At 47.6% G+C, this 19,149-nt stretch overlaps 4 protein-coding genes across 4 annotated transcripts; all 4 read right to left on the bottom strand.

Moving 5' to 3' along the window:
* Window positions 1–657: 657 nt before the first annotated feature.
* adprm (ADP-ribose/CDP-alcohol diphosphatase, manganese-dependent) lies at window positions 658–2,455 on the bottom strand. Its single transcript, XM_084485447.1, has 3 exons — window positions 1,695–2,455; window positions 1,453–1,575; window positions 658–1,289 (listed from the first exon to the last, which is right to left on the bottom strand). Exons 1-3 carry the CDS (start codon window positions 2,266–2,268, stop codon window positions 970–972), a joined length of 1,017 nt encoding a protein of 338 aa, XP_084341573.1. The 5' UTR covers window positions 2,269–2,455; the 3' UTR covers window positions 658–969.
* Window positions 2,456–3,987: 1,532 nt separating this feature from the next.
* LOC311366722 (uncharacterized protein) lies at window positions 3,988–5,780 on the bottom strand (the record flags this gene model as incomplete). Its single annotated transcript, XM_084485518.1, has 6 exons — window positions 5,506–5,780; window positions 5,245–5,367; window positions 5,046–5,164; window positions 4,586–4,963; window positions 4,253–4,429; window positions 3,988–4,065 (listed from the first exon to the last, which is right to left on the bottom strand). The coding sequence occupies exons 1-6, from the start codon at window positions 5,726–5,728 to the stop codon at window positions 3,988–3,990; spliced, it is 1,098 nt and encodes a 365-aa protein (XP_084341644.1). The 5' UTR covers window positions 5,729–5,780.
* Window positions 5,781–8,418: 2,638 nt separating this feature from the next.
* Window positions 8,419–13,994, bottom strand: kcnh6b (potassium voltage-gated channel, subfamily H (eag-related), member 6b; the record flags this gene model as incomplete). The annotated part of the gene is made up of 10 exons (XM_084485517.1): window positions 8,419–8,923; window positions 9,745–9,793; window positions 10,156–10,392; window positions 10,597–10,696; window positions 11,089–11,282; window positions 11,759–12,011; window positions 12,225–12,424; window positions 12,524–12,917; window positions 13,052–13,468; window positions 13,890–13,994. 10 exons carry the CDS (start codon window positions 13,992–13,994, stop codon window positions 8,419–8,421), a joined length of 2,454 nt encoding a protein of 817 aa, XP_084341643.1.
* Window positions 13,995–16,281: 2,287 nt separating this feature from the next.
* On the bottom strand, window positions 16,282–18,988 carry taco1 (translational activator of mitochondrially encoded cytochrome c oxidase I). The gene is made up of 6 exons (XM_084485493.1): window positions 18,890–18,988; window positions 18,120–18,556; window positions 17,918–18,024; window positions 17,399–17,532; window positions 16,711–16,876; window positions 16,282–16,550 (listed from the first exon to the last, which is right to left on the bottom strand). The coding sequence occupies exons 2-6, from the start codon at window positions 18,550–18,552 to the stop codon at window positions 16,338–16,340; spliced, it is 1,053 nt and encodes a 350-aa protein (XP_084341619.1). The 5' UTR covers window positions 18,553–18,556; window positions 18,890–18,988; the 3' UTR covers window positions 16,282–16,337.
* Between the last annotated feature and the right edge of the window lie 161 nt (window positions 18,989–19,149).

Raw genomic sequence — 19,149 nt, 5'->3', positions numbered from 1 at the left:
TTGACCTGGCTGTCGTGACTCGTGACCATATAAATGTTAGTCATGACGAGAACGATAAGCCATGGAGGAGATAGTCAACCTCAGTTGCCAGGCGGACTTGAAACATAAAACTAACGTGGCAGGTTGGCCTGGTTACTTTAAATGCCGCCACGCCACGCCACCCCAATGGTGAAGGGTACATGTTCAGCCCATGCATGTAGTGTCTAATGTATAAGAGCGCAATCATTTTTTATTTCATTTTATTTCAAGAACCAAATCATAACTTACTAATAAATAATCGATATTTGCTTTAGAGCCATTGAAATACCTGCTTGCTCACTTTTAAATAATATCACACCCTGGTCTGACAGCTATTCTATTCACCCACTCTCTATTCTACAGTTAGAATAGAGAGTGGGTGTTCATACTGAGCTGAAAGCTGTTCTATTCACCCACTCTAACTGTAGGAGGTTGAGGTAGAAAAACAATGTTTTTGTGAATGTCAAAGTGAACTGAATGATCCAGATTGGTTGAAAAATACACACACACACCGATTTAGTTTCTCTATAATTACGGGGTAATCCTTTTATCAACGTGTATATGTTAGGCCTTTGATTTCTGCAGAATGATATTGTCCAATACAATCTCTGATCCAATGCAGTAGTGTTGTCTCTTTATTATATGCCTTGAAAAAAAAAAACATTGTACAATCTACTAACTCATTGTTTCACATTAAAGATTGTTCAAGTCACCCAAGATTGAATATTTCAAAACACAATAAATATCATAAAAAACAAAGGATATAGCCTTGCATATCAGTTCAAACAAATTCCCAAAGCAGCACCTTGAATCTCTTTTCGGCGATCGTAGCGCACAACAGAACGTGTGGCAATTCTATTCCCGCTATATATATTATCATCAATAAAACAAAATAAAATCTATATTATTAAAGCCTTTTTTCGTATTGCGGACCTCTCCCCGACAAGAGTCTCACATGATCTGCGTCTCGTCCGGCGGCCACGAGAACAGCAGCAGCCTGTCCGCCGTGCGCCCGCTCCCCTTCAGCAGCATCCGGTCCTGGTACACCCAGACCGTCCCGAAGGCGTCGCTCTCCGGGGGCGTCTCGATCACCCCCTCCAGGGTGAGGTGGTGCACGCCCGAGTCCCGGTCGTGGTGGTAGCCCCCGTTGTGGTCGTGGCCCGCCATGAAGCACACCACGCAGCCGTGGGCCCCGATCAGGGCCAGCACGTCCTCCGAGTTCCAGGCCAGGCAGATGGGCTCGGTGGAGAGGGGGTGCACCGGGAGGTGGCCTGGTTGAAAGGACACACGCGCACGCGCACGCACACGCACGCACACACACACACACACACACACACACACGACCAGTCATAGCTCTTTCCACTTTTTATCAGGTGGGCATTTAGTGTCATTTATTTGAGCATATATTACCAAGAAGCGAGTTTCACCACTTACTGACGATGAGGACCCTTTCGTCATTCTTGTCAGACAGCGACAGCACTCCGTCCAGCCAGTTCAGTTGGTCTCTACTGAACCCTCCGTTGAACTTTACAAATTTACGCTTAATTCCTTCCTCGGCTGAATTGAAAAGACAACACATTGTACAGTTAAGCTCACTTAGAACGAAGACACGCTCTGGCATATATGTCTCCACTCTCCACTAATAAAGAAAACAGAAATAGAAAGTGTACACACACCTGGGGGGTGGTTCAGGTCCTCATTGCTGTTGTGCTCTTTTAAAATATTCAGTGCATTGTTATATTGAACACTGGACACAGTCCTTCCCAGAACACTCACATCATAAGCATCCAGCACCACAATTTTGAACTTAGGAGTCGGGTTGAAATGGTAGGCATATATGTCGCCAGTGCGTGGTCCCCCGCCTCCGCTGTCACAGGGAGGCGAACTGTTCAGCTTGGACTTCATCAGTGTGTCCCTGGTGAAGTTGTAAAACTCGTGATTCCCCCATACGTGGTGGACCTGGGCAGGACAGGTGCTCAGCTCCCTCATCACGGTGTCCAGGGCCTGGTCTGACGAGTCATGCTGCTTGTTGAAACCGTCAATGATGTCCCCCAGCTGGAGGATGAAGCTGGGTTTGACAGCGGCTCTCGACCAACTTTCACTGGCGTTCCGCAGCAGCTGGAGGCTGCTCCTGTAGTAGCGTCTCTGGGTGCGGGTGTAGTTAAAGCCGTCGTCGATGTCCGCGTATTGAATGTCGGCGATCACTCCGAATGTAAACAGTGGGACATCCTCGATGGGACAACTTTCCATCGTTGCTCCAGTGTTGTGAATGGTGTTGCCCGACTGCGCTCTGTATGCAGGTCTGTAAAGGAAGCTGGCTATACTGTCTGAGTAGCCCCTTAATTTATTGACATTTCGAAAGCAAGAAGCCAGCTCCTCCGTCCAAAGCGGCAGTGTAAAGTCAAAAGATAATAGTTTTGCAGTCTGACGTATGGAAATTCGCTGTAAGTTCCGGCCGGTGTCACTTTGTCATGAGAAGGAACCTTTAGCGCGTTAAATGCGCATACACGCAATACCAGCGCAACACAGGAGTGTTGCGCTGGTATTGCGTGTATGAAGGAACTATACGTACTGTTTTGCACTTACACGTTTAATACAAACACCATGGGAAGCTTTTATCTAATGCACGTAGGCCAACAGCTTATAGACTGATGCAGGTTGATACTGCTCACTGTGTTTCCAAAATTATCTTTCTGTCCAGGACCTGTATCCTGTCGGAAAGTTATTGATGCCCAAAAAAAAAAAATCGTACAAATTCTATAAGTAAATAATAATTAGAAGCTCAAACGTCTAAATTATCCCTTACAAAATCGAAATAATCCTATTTATGAGAAAATAAATTGTAAATATTACATTAACAGCAATGTTCTATTTGATTAGCTGCAACTACGTACTGATTGAAATTCTTTACATATCCATCAACATCTAGAGTTACATGTAATAGTGACTACTTATTTACGATTTCTTGTCGTTTGCATGGTTTGGCCAGCGAGAAGGGATCTTTGAAGGCAGAAAGCTTAATTTGTTAGCGAGAAGCGTTTTGATTGGCTGCAGGCTGCAGTCTAGAGACTACTCCCCCGTCCCCCGTACGTCAGACACGCCCTCAGTCATCCATCAACGGACGTGCAGTGTGAACGCGAATGTTAGAGGTAATTTAAAAAAAACTTGAACCTATGCAGGCAATAGCATTGAGAACATCTGGATTAGGTGGTGCAAAGAAATCAATGGACAAAGATGTCACCTCAAAAGACCCTGTCCCAATCATTACATTTGCACAGTGTAACAGACATTGTAAATCATATCTAAAGAAAAAAAATATTACATACCAGGCAACATAAACATAGCCTAGCCAAGTAGCATACACCTTGAACTAGCCATTGCATGAAGAAAGACTGCCGACAATGTATTTACATGCTTTGAAAATCTTTATTCACAGAATACTTAAAAACTTTAGCCTGGAAAGAGGTGCATCAAGTAAAAGTACAAGTGGACAAAGTGGAAGGGCTACGGAGAAGTTACTTCAGTTCAATGGTGGACGCCATTGTCAAGGTCGGTGGTTGAAGACTGGTGGGTAGTACAATGGTGGGCCGTAGAATTCTTGGGGATACTGTTGAAAATTAGCTATTTTAGGCTTGATAGGTTGCTTCCTAGCTGGCTTTTTAGCTAACTTCCTAGCTACCTTCCTAGCTAGCTTCTTGGATGGCTTCTTGGTTAACCAGGGAGGAAGCTGTAACCCCTGTATGAGCGGAATGAGCCCAGCAGCGTTAGCTAGTGAAGGATTAGTCGTCTTGGGCGGCTCCGTTGTCGTGGGCGGCTCTGTTGTCGTGGGCGGCTCTGTTGTCGTGGGCGGCTCCGGCGTCGTCGTCGTCGTCGTCGTCATGGGCGGCTCCGGCGTCGTAGCGAGTTCAGTCTTGGATGGCTCGTGATGCCCCACTCGGTGTCCATAGTGATAATAGTTGAAGGGAGGAATCAGAGGCCACTGGTAACGTGGATAGGACAAGACACCTGGATCTTGTCCCGGCTGACCATTTGTGCTTGGATTTCTTGCTGGCATATAGGGATATACTACATGTCCATATGGATAGTTGTTGAAGGCAGGAATCATAGCCCACTGGTTGTATGGATAGGGCAAGTCAGCTGGTTTAGAAGCAGGTGGAATATTTTCATGTGGGTTTTTAGCTAGCACCTCTTTGGGTGGTGTTTGCGGTGCAGTCGCGGGCTCTTGATGCACTACTTGTTGTCCATATGGATAATAGTTGAAGGGAGGAATCCTAGCCCACTGGTTGTATGGATAGGGCAAGTCAGCTGGTTTAGGGGACATTTTAGCTGGCAGCTCTTTGGGTGGCGTTGGCGGCGTAGTCGTGTGCTCTAGTGTAGTAGAGCGGTCAATCTTGGACGGCTCTTGATGCACTTGGCCATATGGATAATAGTTGAAGGGAGGGTACCACTGGTACTGTGAATAGGGCAAGTCAGCTGGTTTAGAAGCAGGTGGAATATTTTCATGTGGGTTTTTTGCTGGCAGCTCTTTGGGTGGTGTTGGCGGTGCAGTCGTAGGCTCTTGATGCACTACTTGTTGTCCATATGGATAATAGTTGAAGGGAGGAATCCTAGCCCACTGGTTGTATGGATAGGGCAAGTCAGCTGGTTTAGGGGACATTTTAGCTGGCAGCTCTTTGGGTGGCGTTGGCGGCGTAGTCGTGGGCTCTAGTGTAGTAGAGCCGTCAATCTTGGACGGCTCTTGATGCACTTGGCCATATGGATAATAGTTGAAGGGAGGAATCCTAGCCCACTGGTTGTATGGATAGGGCAACTTAGCTGTTTTAGGGGACATTTTTGCAGGCAGGTCTTTTGGCGACACAGGTTCTGCCGGATGCATTTCTTTTATCTGGCAGGAGACCATGATATGCTTTCTTTGCCAAAGCATTGGTAGGATGTAGCTTCCATCCTGTTGAGAAAATACACACATGTTATTTGGAGAATTAGAAAAAGGATAAAGCAAGTGTCAGGTCATCAGCAATTCATATTACCTCTTGCATCATTGTACAGCCGTCATATGAAGCCACCATTACAAGTCTTAGATTGTTTTGACTGATCGAGTAGCCACAGGCTTCAGGGAGCTGGGTCAGGGGAAGCGGTTTGGCATTTTCTGCAAAGACAACAGTTCAATACATAACTTCTAGGCAATGGCTTTTTAACATGTAGTTCAAGTGTGCAATACAATCTCACTTTGGACCAGTTGCAACTGTGACGCTTGTGGCTCCCTTGCTATGAGCTTCATCTGGTTAGTGGCACATTGCACTGACAGTGCCATCTGCTCCCATTGTACACTGGAATCATCTTGGAACCACCCTTTAAACAAAGCCGATAAATGGGATTGAAGATCTTATTTACACATGCACATACTGCATAATGGAATCCAGACAAATATGTACATACTTTACTCAAAATAAATGAGGTAATTAAGCAATACAAACGATGAATCCCCACCGGCTGAGTCTCCTTGATAATCAATGTCATCTTCTGCAGAGGAACTCTGCCCCTTCTCAAAGAAGTTGCCAAACAAAATCTTTCCTTCACAACCAATTTGTTCATTTCTGCCAAGTGCTTTTCTCAAATTGTACGACTTTGTCAGAGGTGCTAAACAAACTATAAGAAAAGCTGAAGTAAAGTTCCAACTATGCCTCAATGTAGCCTTCCCTTTGTGTGCCATAGTGCTAAAACACACTACTAGTACTGGTGGTGGTAGTACTGCTGCTGCTTCTACTATCAAGTGACTGAGGGCTACACACATCTTTATTGTTTTTACACAGCTGTGGTAATGACCAAACCGACCAATCGGCTGATCAATAGGCCTTTTTCACAGCAGGGTAAACACAGGTGTAACTGATAGAATTTATTATGGTCCTGATATCACGGCCCTGGCCAACCTATATGAGGGCTGGAGTTGATTAGTCTTTTATACTTAGGAAGGTTCCTAACTGAGTGAAATGACCTGGAAGTAGCTAAGTGGCAAGCAACCATGATAAGAGCTGTTCAAATTTTCTAAATAATAAGGAAAAGTGCTTCAATGCGTTCTTTCTTATCTCCTTTAGCATTTGATGCACTGGACAATATTTAGGAAAGGAAAGGAGATGAAGCCGTCCCAAAATCCAACATGACCGACAATTATTTTACACATGCACACTTTAAAATGGTACCTTGAACCTTAATGCGATTCATTGATTTATTGTTGTGGTACTGTTACGACCCACCACAGCAGTACAATACAAACCTCTCCTTTTGCTGTCTTTTGTTTAAAGGGGGTGGGGGGGGCGGTTCTATACTGAAGAGTTTGGTGGACATGAGTTGTCAGCAGTGCCAGATGGGACTGAAGATAGTGCTACCCCCATGCCAAAATAGTTAACAATCTTCGTCACAGATGCTTATGAAGACCATTGTATGGCTTGAAGTTCTGTGGATGGCTGAGTTGATTAGGTGTGAAACATATCAACTCAGAGAAATGAGGGGTAGTTGGGAAATTCAATTTTAAATGTATGTTTTTACATGGTTATGCAGAGAAAAGTAAAGTGTAAAACAAAGGCGCTTGGGAATTTTAGAGGGGGATTTTCTAACTCCTCGACTGGCCCGCTTAGCCCCTCTACTCTAGCCCCGGAATGCATGTTTGATGTATGTTTGACTACATCCCCAGGCGCAGCTTATGCATACAGTACATACAGTAAAAACGTTCTTCTTAGACCTGGTTACAAGGCCCCCCCCCCCCCCCCCAACAATACCACCCTCGGACCCTGTTATAATGTAAGCATTATAAGACGCTACAGAGTCTCACTCCGGCCAAAAGCCCAAAGTTGGCAACCCTGTTGATGTTTGCTTACTTTATTTGATTAGCACAATGAAGCTAGAGCCAAGAAAAACCAACAACCAACAAGCGCAAGACAAGTTTACATTTAATAACTTGAGTGCCGCTGAGACATGAGTTGATCATCACATTCCTCTAACGTTGAGGTGAAGACGGGTCAGACTGTTGTTTCTGGACCGCCAGAGGTCAGGTTCCCTGGCAGTGACTGGTAGCGGGGTCCCCTCGCTGGCTGGTTCCCTGGCTGGTTAGTTTCCTGGCTGGTTGGTTCCCTGGCTGGCTGGTTCCCTGGCTGGCTGGTTCCCTAGCTGGTTGGTTGATTCCCTGGCTGGCTGGTTCCCTGGCTGGCTGGTTGGTTCCCTGGCTGGTTGGTTCCCTGGCTGGCTGGCTGGTTCCCTGGCTGGTTGGTTCCCTGGCTGGCTGGTTCCCTGGCTGGCTGGTTGATTCCCTGGCTGGTTGATTCCCTAGCTGGCTGGTTCCCTGGCTGGTTAGTTTCCTGGCTGGTTGGTTCCCTGGCTGGCTGGTTCCCTGGCTGGCTGGTTCCCTAGCTGGTTGGTTGATTCCCTGGCTGGCTGGTTCCCTGGCTGGTTGGTTGGTTCCCTGGCTGGCTGGTTGGTTCCCTGGCTGGTTGATTCCCTAGCTGGCTGGTTCCCTGGCTGGTTAGTTTCCTGGCTGGTTGGTTCCCTGGCTGGCTGGTTCCCTGGCTGGCTGGTTCCCTAGCTGGTTGGTTGATTCCCTGGCTGGCTGGTTCCCTGGCTGGTTGGTTGGTTCCCTGGCTGGCTGGTTGGTTCCCTGGCTGGTTGGTTCCCTGGCTGGCTGGCTGGTTCCCTGGCTGGTTGGTTCCCTGGCTGGCTGGTTCCCTAGCTGGTTGGTTGGTTCCCTAGCTGGTTAGTTGGTTGTGTTGATTTCTTCTATGGTTGGTTCCCTCGATGGTTGGTTGGTTTGTTGGTTGGTTGGGTTGGACCTCCTTTAATTTTTGTTGGGATTTGGTTCTTGGCAGAGCTGGAATCAAGAACAAAACATAGTCCTCTTTTGCATGTTAAGTATAAATTCATTGTTAATTGTCTCATATAAACACTTTTCATGATGACTATTGTTAGTAGTCCTCCTGTTTGAGGGCCATGTATTCTACTGCTATAGGATGCAGTACTAGTTGTATTACCTGGGTGGACGTTCAGCTTTCCACAAGTACAGCCATGGGCCAGCCATGTGACTGGACGAAGGGGCTAGGAAACCTACTAGAGGGGCTAAGGACCACAGTACAGGGGCTAGGGGGGCCAGAAGAGAGGCTAGAGACCCCAGTGGAGGCGCTATGGGGGGCCAGTGGAGGGGCTAGAGACCCAGTAGAGGAGCTAGAGACCCAGTAGAGGAGCTAGAGACCCAGTAGAGGAGCTAGAGACCCAGTAGAGGAGCTAATGGGGGGGCAGTAGAGGAGCTAATGGGGGGGCAGTAGAGGGGCTAGGGGGGGCAGTAGAGGGGCTAGGGGGGGCAGTAGAGGGGCTAATGGGGGGGGCAGTAGAGGGGCTAATGGGGGGGCAGTAGAGGGGCTAGGGGGGGCCAGTACAGGGGCTTGCGGGGGCACTAGAGGGGCTTGAGACCCCAGTAGAGGTGCTAGGGGCAACAGGAGTGGGGCTAGGGGCAACAGTAGAGGGTTTACGGAGCCCAGTAGGGGGGCTAGGGAAACCAGTAAAGGGGTAAGGCCCCCCAGGAGAGAGGATAGGGACCCCGGGAGAGGGGCTAGAGATCCCAGAAGAGGGGCTGGGGACCCCACTGGAGGGACTAGGGACCCCAGTATGGGGCCCCGAGGGGCTAGGTGGGGCAGTGTCGGGGCTAGGGACCCCACTGGAGAAGACCCCAGTGGAAGGGTTAGGGACCAGAGGACAAAGGCTAGGGGCCACAGCAGAGGGGTTATGGAGCCTGGTCGAGGGCCCTGACGGGAGAGGGGGGGCCTTAGAGGACACAGAGCTGTAGGCGGGGGGGACGGGGGGAGCCGTGGGCCCCTGCAGAATCTGGAGGATCACGGTGATGTCCGCCGCCACGCGAGTCTCAAGCCTGGAGGAAAACAAGGAAAACACAGTGTCCTAAGCAACGGATACGATACAGATAATGTATCATATATGTGTCATAACTTTTCATCTTAAAACATAATTGCATAATTGTCGATATGTATAGTGGCCTTTTTGCAGAGATTAGAAGCCACTTTAGGAGCAGGGTAGACGACGCGCAATCCAAAACCAAAGTAAAGCAATCTGATTCGAAGTTTAAACAAAAATGCTTTATTAAATAAAGCTTCAAACTAAAATGATTTGTCTTGTTGATTATACTTTAAGGCAAGGCAACTTTATTTATATAGCACTTTTCATACACGAGGCAGACTCAAAGTGCTTCACATATAAACATTGTCATACAATAAAAATAAAATAATAGATGAGTGAAAGAAAAAAATGAGTAAACAAACATTTGCGGTCAAAAAACTGTCCCGCTTCTCCGTCTCACTCTCGTTCGTGTCACACATTCCCGCAGGTGAATTAAATCCCTTGCAATGCAATAATAGAACTGACCTATGGGGGGAGCCAGACAGAGTACAAACTCAATTTAACCATAGTTATATCAATTATTATTATTTCCATTCCATTATTGCCATATTTCCATTATGGCTCCAACAATATGCTTCACAGCAAAAAAAAACAACTGTTTGCACAAAGTCTGTGTTTATTCACCTGTTGAGTTGAGATTGCAACACTTCCACTCTGGAGCCCAGGTGTGTGTCCCCCACAGTGTTAGGGTGAGGGTTAGGGTGAGGGTGAGGGTGAGGGTGAGGGTGAGGGTTAGGGCTGCGTGAGGGCCGCGGCCGGCTGCTGCCCTGCAGAGACTGTCTGTCGGGCCAGAAGTGGAACATCCCAGGCCTGTTTACGGAGGAAGCTGGAAAAAGAGACGGCCTCGTTATTAAAGGTCCCATGACACGCCACCAGGTGTGAGTGTGATTAGCCGCTACAAGCCGTTTTGAAAATCTGCCTCTTCTGACACCACAGGTGGGCGTGTCCACCTAGATGTGTGACGGACAGATGAGCAACCTTTGCTACAGTCCACTGGGCGGGCTGGTGGACTGATCTACCCAGCACACATCTAGGTGGACACGCCCACTTGTGATGTCAGAAGAGGCAGATTTCAACATGGCTTGTAACGGCTTATCACTCACACACCTGGTGGTATAATAAGTCTCCTTTAAGTATGAATCATCAAGTTGGAAATGGTCCATAAACGAGGTTCACAACTGTGCCGACCTGTGTCCAGCGTGGGCTCCGCCCCTACGGGGGAGCTGCCAGGGGGCAGGAGTCTGTCCGCAGCGGAGGCCCAGTCCGACCTGACTTTTTCCGAAGGGTGCAACTTGGCGCCCGGTGTGAGGGCCTCTCTCAGGTCCTCAGTGGAGCGGGAGAGAGAGGAGCCGCTGCACGCTTGTGGCGCAGAGTGACGCTGGCCGATCGAATGGAGTGGAAACGAGTCGTCATGGTCGATTCCATCTGGACACCGGCCGAGGAAAAGTATTGATCGATCTCTGTTATGGGACCAGTTTTTAAATGTGCCATGTCGACACTGAGGTCTCCAGTAACTTCCAGTGTTTCATTAATGTCACGCATGACAACCATCTATGGTATTGAGGAAATAGGAACCATCATTAAATAGGCAGTTTCCTACGGAAAGTAGCGTGTGGTCGGGTGGCTCACCAGGTCGGATTCTACAGTCCAGTGAGTATCCTCTCAGTCTGGGCTGCTGTTGATAGTCCCAGTCATCCCCGCTGTCTTCTAGATGTCGTTCTTGGACAATCTGAGGAGGACAGACCACTGTAAGACCTTCAGGAAAATAGTTCAGGCATCGTTGACGCCAATCTCTTACTATCCATCGATCATAGTCCAGGCCACCCTGACACCAAACTACTACATATCCATTACAGTCCAGGCCATCCTGACACCAAACTACATATCCATTATAGTCCAGGCCACCCTGACACCAAACTACTACATATCCATTACAGTCCAGGCCATCCTGACACCAAACTACATATCCATTATAGTCCAGGCCACCCTGACACCAAACTACTACATATCCATTACAGTCCAGGCCATCCTGACACCAAACTACTACATATCCATTACAGTCCAGTCGTCGCTGACACCTCTTTCCTACTTTCCATCTTGTAGGTATTGCTGCTATCTTACACATCTTAGGTCCAGCGTGATCTCCAGATTGGTCCAGAAGTCGTTGGCGAAGTCAGGGTAGATGTCCAGGACCTCCAGCAGGTCCTCCCTGAGGATACGGTGAAGGTCACAGTAGGTGATGGCGTGCACGTCAGAGCTCGACTTCCCCGGCTCGTCGTGCAGGTGAATGTGCTCCCCAAAGATGTCGCTCTTTTCTGCGAGAGGAACACATGGCGTCGATCAGTCGGGTGTCATGAAGGGATCGCTGATCTTTTTTTCAATTTTAATTTTAAAAAAAAAATGTATTAATGGTGGGTGTGGTGAAGAATCTCGTTTTAACGTGTAAAGTTAAATTGTGATTTTCTTTCAACGGGATGTATTGCCAAATTGTTAAGGTTAAATTGATCTTTATGGAGTGTTAAAAAAACAACTACATAATACTGTTGCAGCGGATATGAATACAATGACCTGCCAACTCCCACAACTCAATTTGTCAATATAACATGTAATACTGCCACAAACCACGAGTAGGGTTAGAACAGACGCCGTGAATCTATGTCATATCGGGAAAAATGAATCAGGAAATTTAGTCTGTGAATCGAAAAAAATAAAATTGCAATATTTAGTGCATTGATTTTTTCGACCCACCACTTTGTGACACAGACCAGAACAGAGAGCGGACGAGCAGTACCGAGTATGGCTATCACCACGTCGTCCCGGACCACCTGGATGGACCCGCGGGAGATGAAGAAGAGGGAGTCCAAGACGTCTCCGTAGTGGATCAGGACGTCTCCAGGGGGAGCGTGGACCGTTTTGAACCTCATGGCTAAGGCCCGCAGGCAGGCCTCGCTGCCCCCGTGGAAGGCCTTGCAGTTCTGCAGCAGTGAGCGGTTCAGGTGCAGACAGATGTCTGCCTGCAGGCACTCGGGGAACCCCTTCAAAACCTGCACCAGAGGACAAGCAGTCCATTTTGGAGTAATCAATCAAAACATGCATTGTGTATTTATTAACAATCGCTGATACATAACATAGCAACACATGTTTAGGACAACAATCAGAAACATAAGTGATAAAGTTTCATGAAATCCAAATTATCGAGTGCATCTTAACCGCTCTGTATATCTCTCATGTGTATCTTTATCTCTTCGTCTCCTCACGGCGTTCATGTCGATGCCGTTGGTGTACGACCACGCGTGTTGGAAGTACTCCTCCAGCCGCAGGCGCAGTCCTCCCGGGATCTGGTGGAAGCGGATGAAGTCTTTAACCCGGAGCATCTGGGTGTGGTAGCGGGTGGTGCCGGAGTACAGCCTCTGGATGATCGCCGACACGTTGCCGAATATACTGGCGTACATGAGGGCTGGGGGGGGGGAAGGTCAGAAGGCATTGCGGTGAGCAGGTGCAAGGTTGACTGAATCAAAGCGGAATCATCCTGTTTGGCTGCGGGCCGTCCACTCACAGCCAATGACCATGACGCAGATGGAGAAGATCTTCTCAGAGTTGGTGTTGGGGGAGACGTTCCCGAAGCCCACGCTGGTCAGGCTGCTGAAGGTGAAGTACAGAGCCGTCACGTATTTATCTTTGATGGAGGGTCCCGAGCGGGCGTCGCTGTCGTTGTATTTCTTGCCCAGCTGTTGGGCCAAGTTGTCCAGCCAGCCGGTCTCCGTGTACGGCCTTTCCAAAAACCCGATGGCGTACCAAAGGCAGGCCAGCCAATGGGCGATGAGTGCGAAAGTGCACATGAGTAGGAACAGGACAGCCGCTCCGTATTCAGAATAGCGGTCTAGCTTCCTGGCCACTCGGACCAGTCGAAGCAGCCTTGCGGTTTTCAGTAAGCCAATAAAGGTGGCCATCTTTTGGTGTGCAAATACATGTGAGAGAGACAGGTTATAAGAATGGTTCGTTACGGCTACATCAAGATCAAGCAGGTGTTGTATTATGCAATCGTAAAGGAATGTGAAGGACAAAAGGGCCTTAAAGACTTTACCTCATCAGAGCCCGAGCGGAAGATGAGCAGGTCAAAGGGGAGGGCGGCGAAGAGGTCGATGGCGAACCATCCGGTGATGTAATGCTTGGCGACCCTGCACGGTCCGGTCACCACCTCGTCGTTGTGGTTCACGTAGCTGGTGCGGAAGTTGATGACGATGTCCACAATGAACAGAACGTCCACCATGACGTCCACCACGTTCAGGGGGTCGCACGCGTAGCCGCACGCGCCGTCTCTGTGCTCGTCCAGGAGGAACGCCGCCGAGTACGGCGTGAAGACGGCCGTGTACAGGACCAGGAACAGAATGATCCAGTCCCAGAAGGCTTTGAACGGGCTGTAGTGCAGCAGAATCCACCACGTCGTCTCTGGTAGCTGGAGCTTGTATTTTGGCAACACGTCAGACTCCAGAGAGAGGATCTTGGAGGAAAGACGTGTTGTTATACATCTGTACATGACCTCTATTCTGTCAGATCTTTATCTCTCTTCTGTCATCCTTGTTATGCATCTATCTTTCCGTCATATCTTTATATCTATTGCGTCAGACTTGTTATTTATCTATCTTTCTGACAGACTTGATATATACAAATGTCAACTTTCTGTCATAATTACTCGAAACTAGAATAATGTATTCTGGAAGATATATAAAATATTATGTTTTTCTGGAATTCCAAATTCTGTATATATACACTCCAGAACACATATTCTGGAATGGAAGGGTTACAGTTCAGTAAGGCAAAACTAGATTTAGGCCTAGGTGTTGAGGCTGTGCTAGAGAAGCTCCACACCTAGACTTAGAGATAGCCATGAGCTCCAGAGACCTTCTGGAAGGCGTTGGTACCTGTGACACCTTCTCTGTGACCTTCTGAGTTCGCTCTTTCACCTTGGATGTGCCGAGGAGGTCCAGGCTCTGGGGAGAGCCCAGGGCGGGCCCTTCTCTCTTCATCGCCGCTGGACTGGACATGCAGCTCTGCCAATGGCACACGCTCACATCAGCCGACTAACAAGTGGACTACAAGTTCACATCTGTACTCTAGAGATCATGACTCACAACACTGGAGGTCGAGAACACCATGGCTTAGACTGGTCTATACTGCCACAAACACAGACAACTGTTACGCCACAGATCTAGAACACTAAAACTCTAGCCCACTACAGAGCTTTACCTCGTAGACTATACAGCTCTAGAATCAGAGATCTAGACTACTATAGACTGCTACACAGACCACTACAAATGTACTATAGACTACTAACAGATCGAGAACTCAACATATCTAGAACCCTACCGATATAGACTAAAGCCTAACTAAAGGTCTAACACTGAAACACTACAGATCCAGACTAAGGCTAACTACAGCTCTAGAACATCACAAATACAGAATATAGACTAACTACAGCTCTAGAACATTGCATATATAGATTATAGAGTCTATAGTCTATATATGTAATGTTCTATAATGTTTCAGTGTCCTAGACCTGTAGTTAGTCTATAGTATAGACTAACTATGGTATAGACTAACTACAGGTCTTGGACACTGAAACACTACAGATCCAGACTTAGGCTAAATACAGCTCTAGAACATTACACATATAGACTATAGACTACTGGTCTAGAACATTACAGATAAAATTGATTTCTTTATACATTTTTAGTATAACTGGGAAAGGGTTATGGCAAACTTAAAGCTGAAATTCGACATAAATACTTGAATGTAATTCAGCACATCCTACCTTATTTGAAGATCAGATTCCTGGATGCTTGAATAATCCAACTGTTCATGTTTCCCAGGACCAACTAACGAGGGTGAGTCGCTGAGTGGCTGCAGTGAACTGAGCTTCAGTCTGACACAACACGGGCAACAAGTCAATGTTACACTATAGCAACCGATCAATTCTACACTATGGCTTCCAGGCCATGAAATGGTAATCAATAAGAAATCATTGATAATGTGCCTTTGCAATAGTTTTCTGACAATAATTATTTCCATCTACTTTTTAAACAGGCTATTGGGGAAATTGATGACAGGGATAGAAATGCATTAAACAATCGGACAGTTGCTTTCGGTAATGCTACTGAATAGCACTGCCTCCGATGCTGATTCCATTGCTAATTAGTCTTCACCAACAGACTAACAGTACATGACCTTCAGACACGAGCATAGGCAATATCTTGCAGGACAACATCTCTATGTAATGTGATGTCCATTAGTTCATATATAAACTATGGGAAGTTCACCAGTACTTACATTTTCTTCCACAAACTCAAAACAGACAATTTCTTTCTCGCAGTAGCATTTATTTATTTTTATTTATTTCATTTATGTAGAATTATGTCTTACAATTGTACTCGCGCTTGATGCTTTCTGTGAATATCCATTAAGATATTAATATACTTTGCCAGCTATAGGTCGGTCACATTCAATTGGCTCTTCTATGAATCTTCAGGTTGTGATTGACGAGGTCATCAAACATCGAATTTGGCTTGAGGGGCTGCTCAGCTGTTCAGCTGCTCAGCTGTCTCAGTGGGTCTCAATAGACCCTTGTGTCACACAGGTGTCACACAGGTGTGCATCAGAGCTCAGTCCTAACTGGGCGCGGGATGATAGATTGAGCTAGTGACCATATCACACATTTGTTATGGAGCATGCGCCTGGTACATAAAAGTGGCAGACCCCCCATTTGTGTTCTGAGCGACACCTGTGTTTGTCCTGTGATGAAGGCTCTGTGATGAAGGCTCTGTGAGAACGGTCTACGCTCCACCTCGGCTCCTGCTTGATGACTACTGCTGCTACTCTCGGTCGGTCGAGGAATCGGAATCCTGCGGAAAAGAATGGGGATCCAGCCCCCAGGTGTGACGAACAGCCCCGCTGCAACCGGTTGGTAGGTTTGGGCGGAGGTATGGGTTAAGAGGTGTAGGAGCGCTCAGTGACCAACAGAGGGAGCCACAGCGAAATAAACCAAATCCTGGCTGCTGTGAAACATGTCTTACCTACGAGGAACACGCTGGAGGCTTCCTTAAAAAAAAAATAACTTTCTTTGAAAGATTGAACCGTGTCGAAAAGTTTGTAGGTCTATTTATTTTGCATTCACAAATCCCTAACCGATAAAAGCACATCATAAATGCATTTCATTATTATTATTATACATTATTATGTAGCCTATGTCCCAGTGTTTCAGTGTTCAGCCTGGACGTTGTCCCGTACCATTAGGTCGGGATATAGGGAAGCTGACGGCTGCGATGTGACGCCCTCACCCTACGTGGGGGGTGAGGTTTGGGGTGTCACAGTGTTCAGTGTTCCGTCTGGATGTTGTCCCACACTCGCAGCACGTCGGAGCAGTCGTTCAGGGCCTCCAGGAGGACGGAGGCCGCCGCCAGCTGAGTGCGGTCCAGCAGCGCCGGCGTGTGGGACACAAACTCTAGTCCCGAAGACACGACGCGGAGCCCCCCTCGGGCCTCCAGCCAAGACCTCACCGAGCTCAGCTCCGCCGGGCTGCAGACGAACTGAAGACGGACAGAGACACACACAGAGAGCACCTGTCCATGAGACTCTGAGGAACTTCAAACAAACGACTGGATTATCATCACCGGGTGAGGCTTCACGTGGTGGCTCTAACGGACGTACACGACCACAGTAGTAGTGGCCTTTTCTTCTTCGTCTTACCTGCAGCATTGGTCTCTCCTCCTCTTCCTCTCCCGTCTCCCGGACGTCTTCTGCCCCCGCCTCGATGGCCAGCTCCAGGGCGTCTTCCAGGGAGACGCCTCCGGCCTCGACCACCACCACTCCTTTCCTGTCAAACGTGTGCCGGGCCCCGTCCGACAGCACCCCCCTGTGGACAGGGACGGAACCTCAGTCTCATCCCTCTCGAATCCTAACCCCTCTACGACAGTATTAAGGTGGTTATCTCCCCAGCTTCGAGAAGCATCTCGCTGCGGCCTGCGGGAAGGTTGGGCGTGACATCACGCCCTGCCCACATCACGGGCGGGTGCATTCTGGGATTGCGTAGCCCATATAAAACCAACAGAAGAAGAAAAATACGTCTTTCTTGAAAATACTTGAACTAAATACGTCCTCTTGAACGTCCTCTTGAACTAGCAGCTAACCCCTAACCCTAACCAGCAGCTAACCCTAACCATAACCCAAACCTGACTTAGATTAGCTAGGCCTTAACATAAAATATTTCACTACTGCACAACGAATGATTTGAGGAGTTCCCAGAATGCACTCGCCCGTGATGTCACGCCCCGCCTTCCCGCAGGTCGCAGCGAGACGTACTTGCCAGATTCGGAAATACATTACAGTACGTCTCAAGCAGCAGTAATAATAATAATAATAAATAGACAGTAGTGACCCGTTCTCTTTCAGCAGGTGTTTGACGTCCTGGTGAGTGCGAGTGTTGTTGTCAGTCAGGACCTCGATGAGCAACGCAAACCCCCCCGGGCCCCGGGCCTCGTACGTGTGCTGGGTGCCCGTCTTAGCCTTCTCCTGTCAGGGGAGGAAATAACACATAATCATCCTTACAGATCACGGCAAAAAGCCCTGTTTATGTAGTTGCTGCATTCTTTTGGGATTCGATTGGAACTTTATTAATGAATTAATGTGATAATATATCAATGTGTTTCAGAGTAATGATATTGCTACTTCATTAAACCTTCTTAATGTCATTGGTAACTTTAGCCGTGACAGCAGCCCTGAAAAGCGAATGTAATATAAACACATGCAACACATTCAAATTAAACATAAGTATCTAAAGTAAATAAAACACCTGCATCTGCATCATAAACCGTATTCAAAACCCTCTCGTCTGCCTCTATGGACATCGGTACGGTACAAGGCTCAGAGAAAAGGGTCAAATCAAGAAACAACCTACTGCATGCTTGATGGCAGCGTCGATGGATGCTTTGGGCATGTTGTGACCGCGGCACTGCTCCAGTATTTGGGCTAAAGTGGCGTTAAAGTCCGGGTTGGGCCCCCCCTCTGCAACACACGGCGGGTTGTTCCGGTGAAACGACGGTACACGCACACGATCAGGGATACATAAAATGCCGCAACATGGATATCAACCACCTTACCTTTCACTGCTATTCTGATCATCATGCCGTACTTCATAAACATTCTGCCGCGGGCTTCATCCTTCGGTCCTTTGATGTGTTTCACCTTGGACCACTTGTTATGTCCTGCACAATGTGAAGTGTCCAAGTGAACACTTCTAACTGGTACACTTCCAGCTAGGACTCCAGCTGCGACACTTGTAGCTGGTACACTTCTTGTTAGTACAGTTCTTGCTAGTACACGTCTGACTAGGACACTAGCAGCTGGTACACTTGTAGCTGGTACTCTTCTAGCTGGTACACTTGTAGCTGGTACACTTGTAGCTGGGGGGCTGGCCAGCCGCTCCACAGGACCAGAAACAAGCAGCCTCCCCAGGCCTGTTGATGAGGAGGTCAAGGAAAGGTTTCTTGGAGCTGCGTGGGAAATCCCTCTCAGCACGACTCCTCCTGCCATGATCCTAACAACGTATAATACAATGGACACATATTAACACACACACACACACACACACACACACACACACTAAACTATATGCATGCTTTGTACTTTTCTAGTGAGGTGCATTGTTTATCTTACATTTATCACTGTAATACTTGCACGTAGGAGATCATTTAAGGTTGAACTCGCAACCAGCTCAGTAAGGTTGTCTTAGGAGATCTATAGAACTGACAGCTCACCTGTCAGCAGCCAATGCAATGCAAAATACAGTTCTGCATTCTACATAGAGCTAGGAGTACCCAATAACTAACTAACAGTAACGCATGAAGGCTAGGGTGAGAAGAGGTAGTACCTTAGTAGAGGGACATCCCGGATTTATAATCTATAGTCAATAACAAAAAAACAAAACATGCAGCCGTCCTTGAGGGAAGAAACACACGAAATCGATCTTCTTTGCGATTTTAACGGCGGCTCACAAACAACTTTCGGGCGCCCTACCGCCAACCACTGGTCTGGAGGGTGAACTGAGGTTTTTAAAACACACCCTTACTATCACCTCCAGCTGACAGTATCCAAATGTTTCCTATGTTCAATTCTATCCTTATTCTAACT

Source organism: Micromesistius poutassou (assembly GCF_964030765.1).
Source record: "Micromesistius poutassou genome assembly, chromosome: 21".
Taxonomy (NCBI): domain Eukaryota; kingdom Metazoa; phylum Chordata; class Actinopteri; order Gadiformes; family Gadidae; genus Micromesistius; species Micromesistius poutassou.
This window is presented reverse-complemented; position numbering and strand designations above follow the sequence as displayed.

Coding starts and splice junctions, on each gene's coding strand:
- taco1 (XM_084485493.1), bottom strand. CDS start 18,552: ATGGCAGGAGGAGTCGTGCTGAGAGGGATTTCCCACGCAGCTCCAAGA. Junction 18,025..18,119: donor GATCAGAATAGCAGTGAAAG/GTAAGGTGGTTG, acceptor CGTGTGTTGCAG/AGGGGGGGCCCAACCCGGAC. Junction 16,877..17,398: donor CACCTGCTGAAAGAGAACGG/GTCACTACTGTC, acceptor CCCTGTCCACAG/GGGGGTGCTGTCGGACGGGG.
- adprm (XM_084485447.1), bottom strand. CDS start 2,268: ATGGAAAGTTGTCCCATCGAGGATGTCCCACTGTTTACATTCGGAGTG. Junction 1,576..1,694: donor GGACCTGAACCACCCCCCAG/GTGTGTGTACAC, acceptor TTTTCAATTCAG/CCGAGGAAGGAATTAAGCGT. Junction 1,290..1,452: donor CGAAAGGGTCCTCATCGTCA/GTAAGTGGTGAA, acceptor CCTTTCAACCAG/GCCACCTCCCGGTGCACCCC.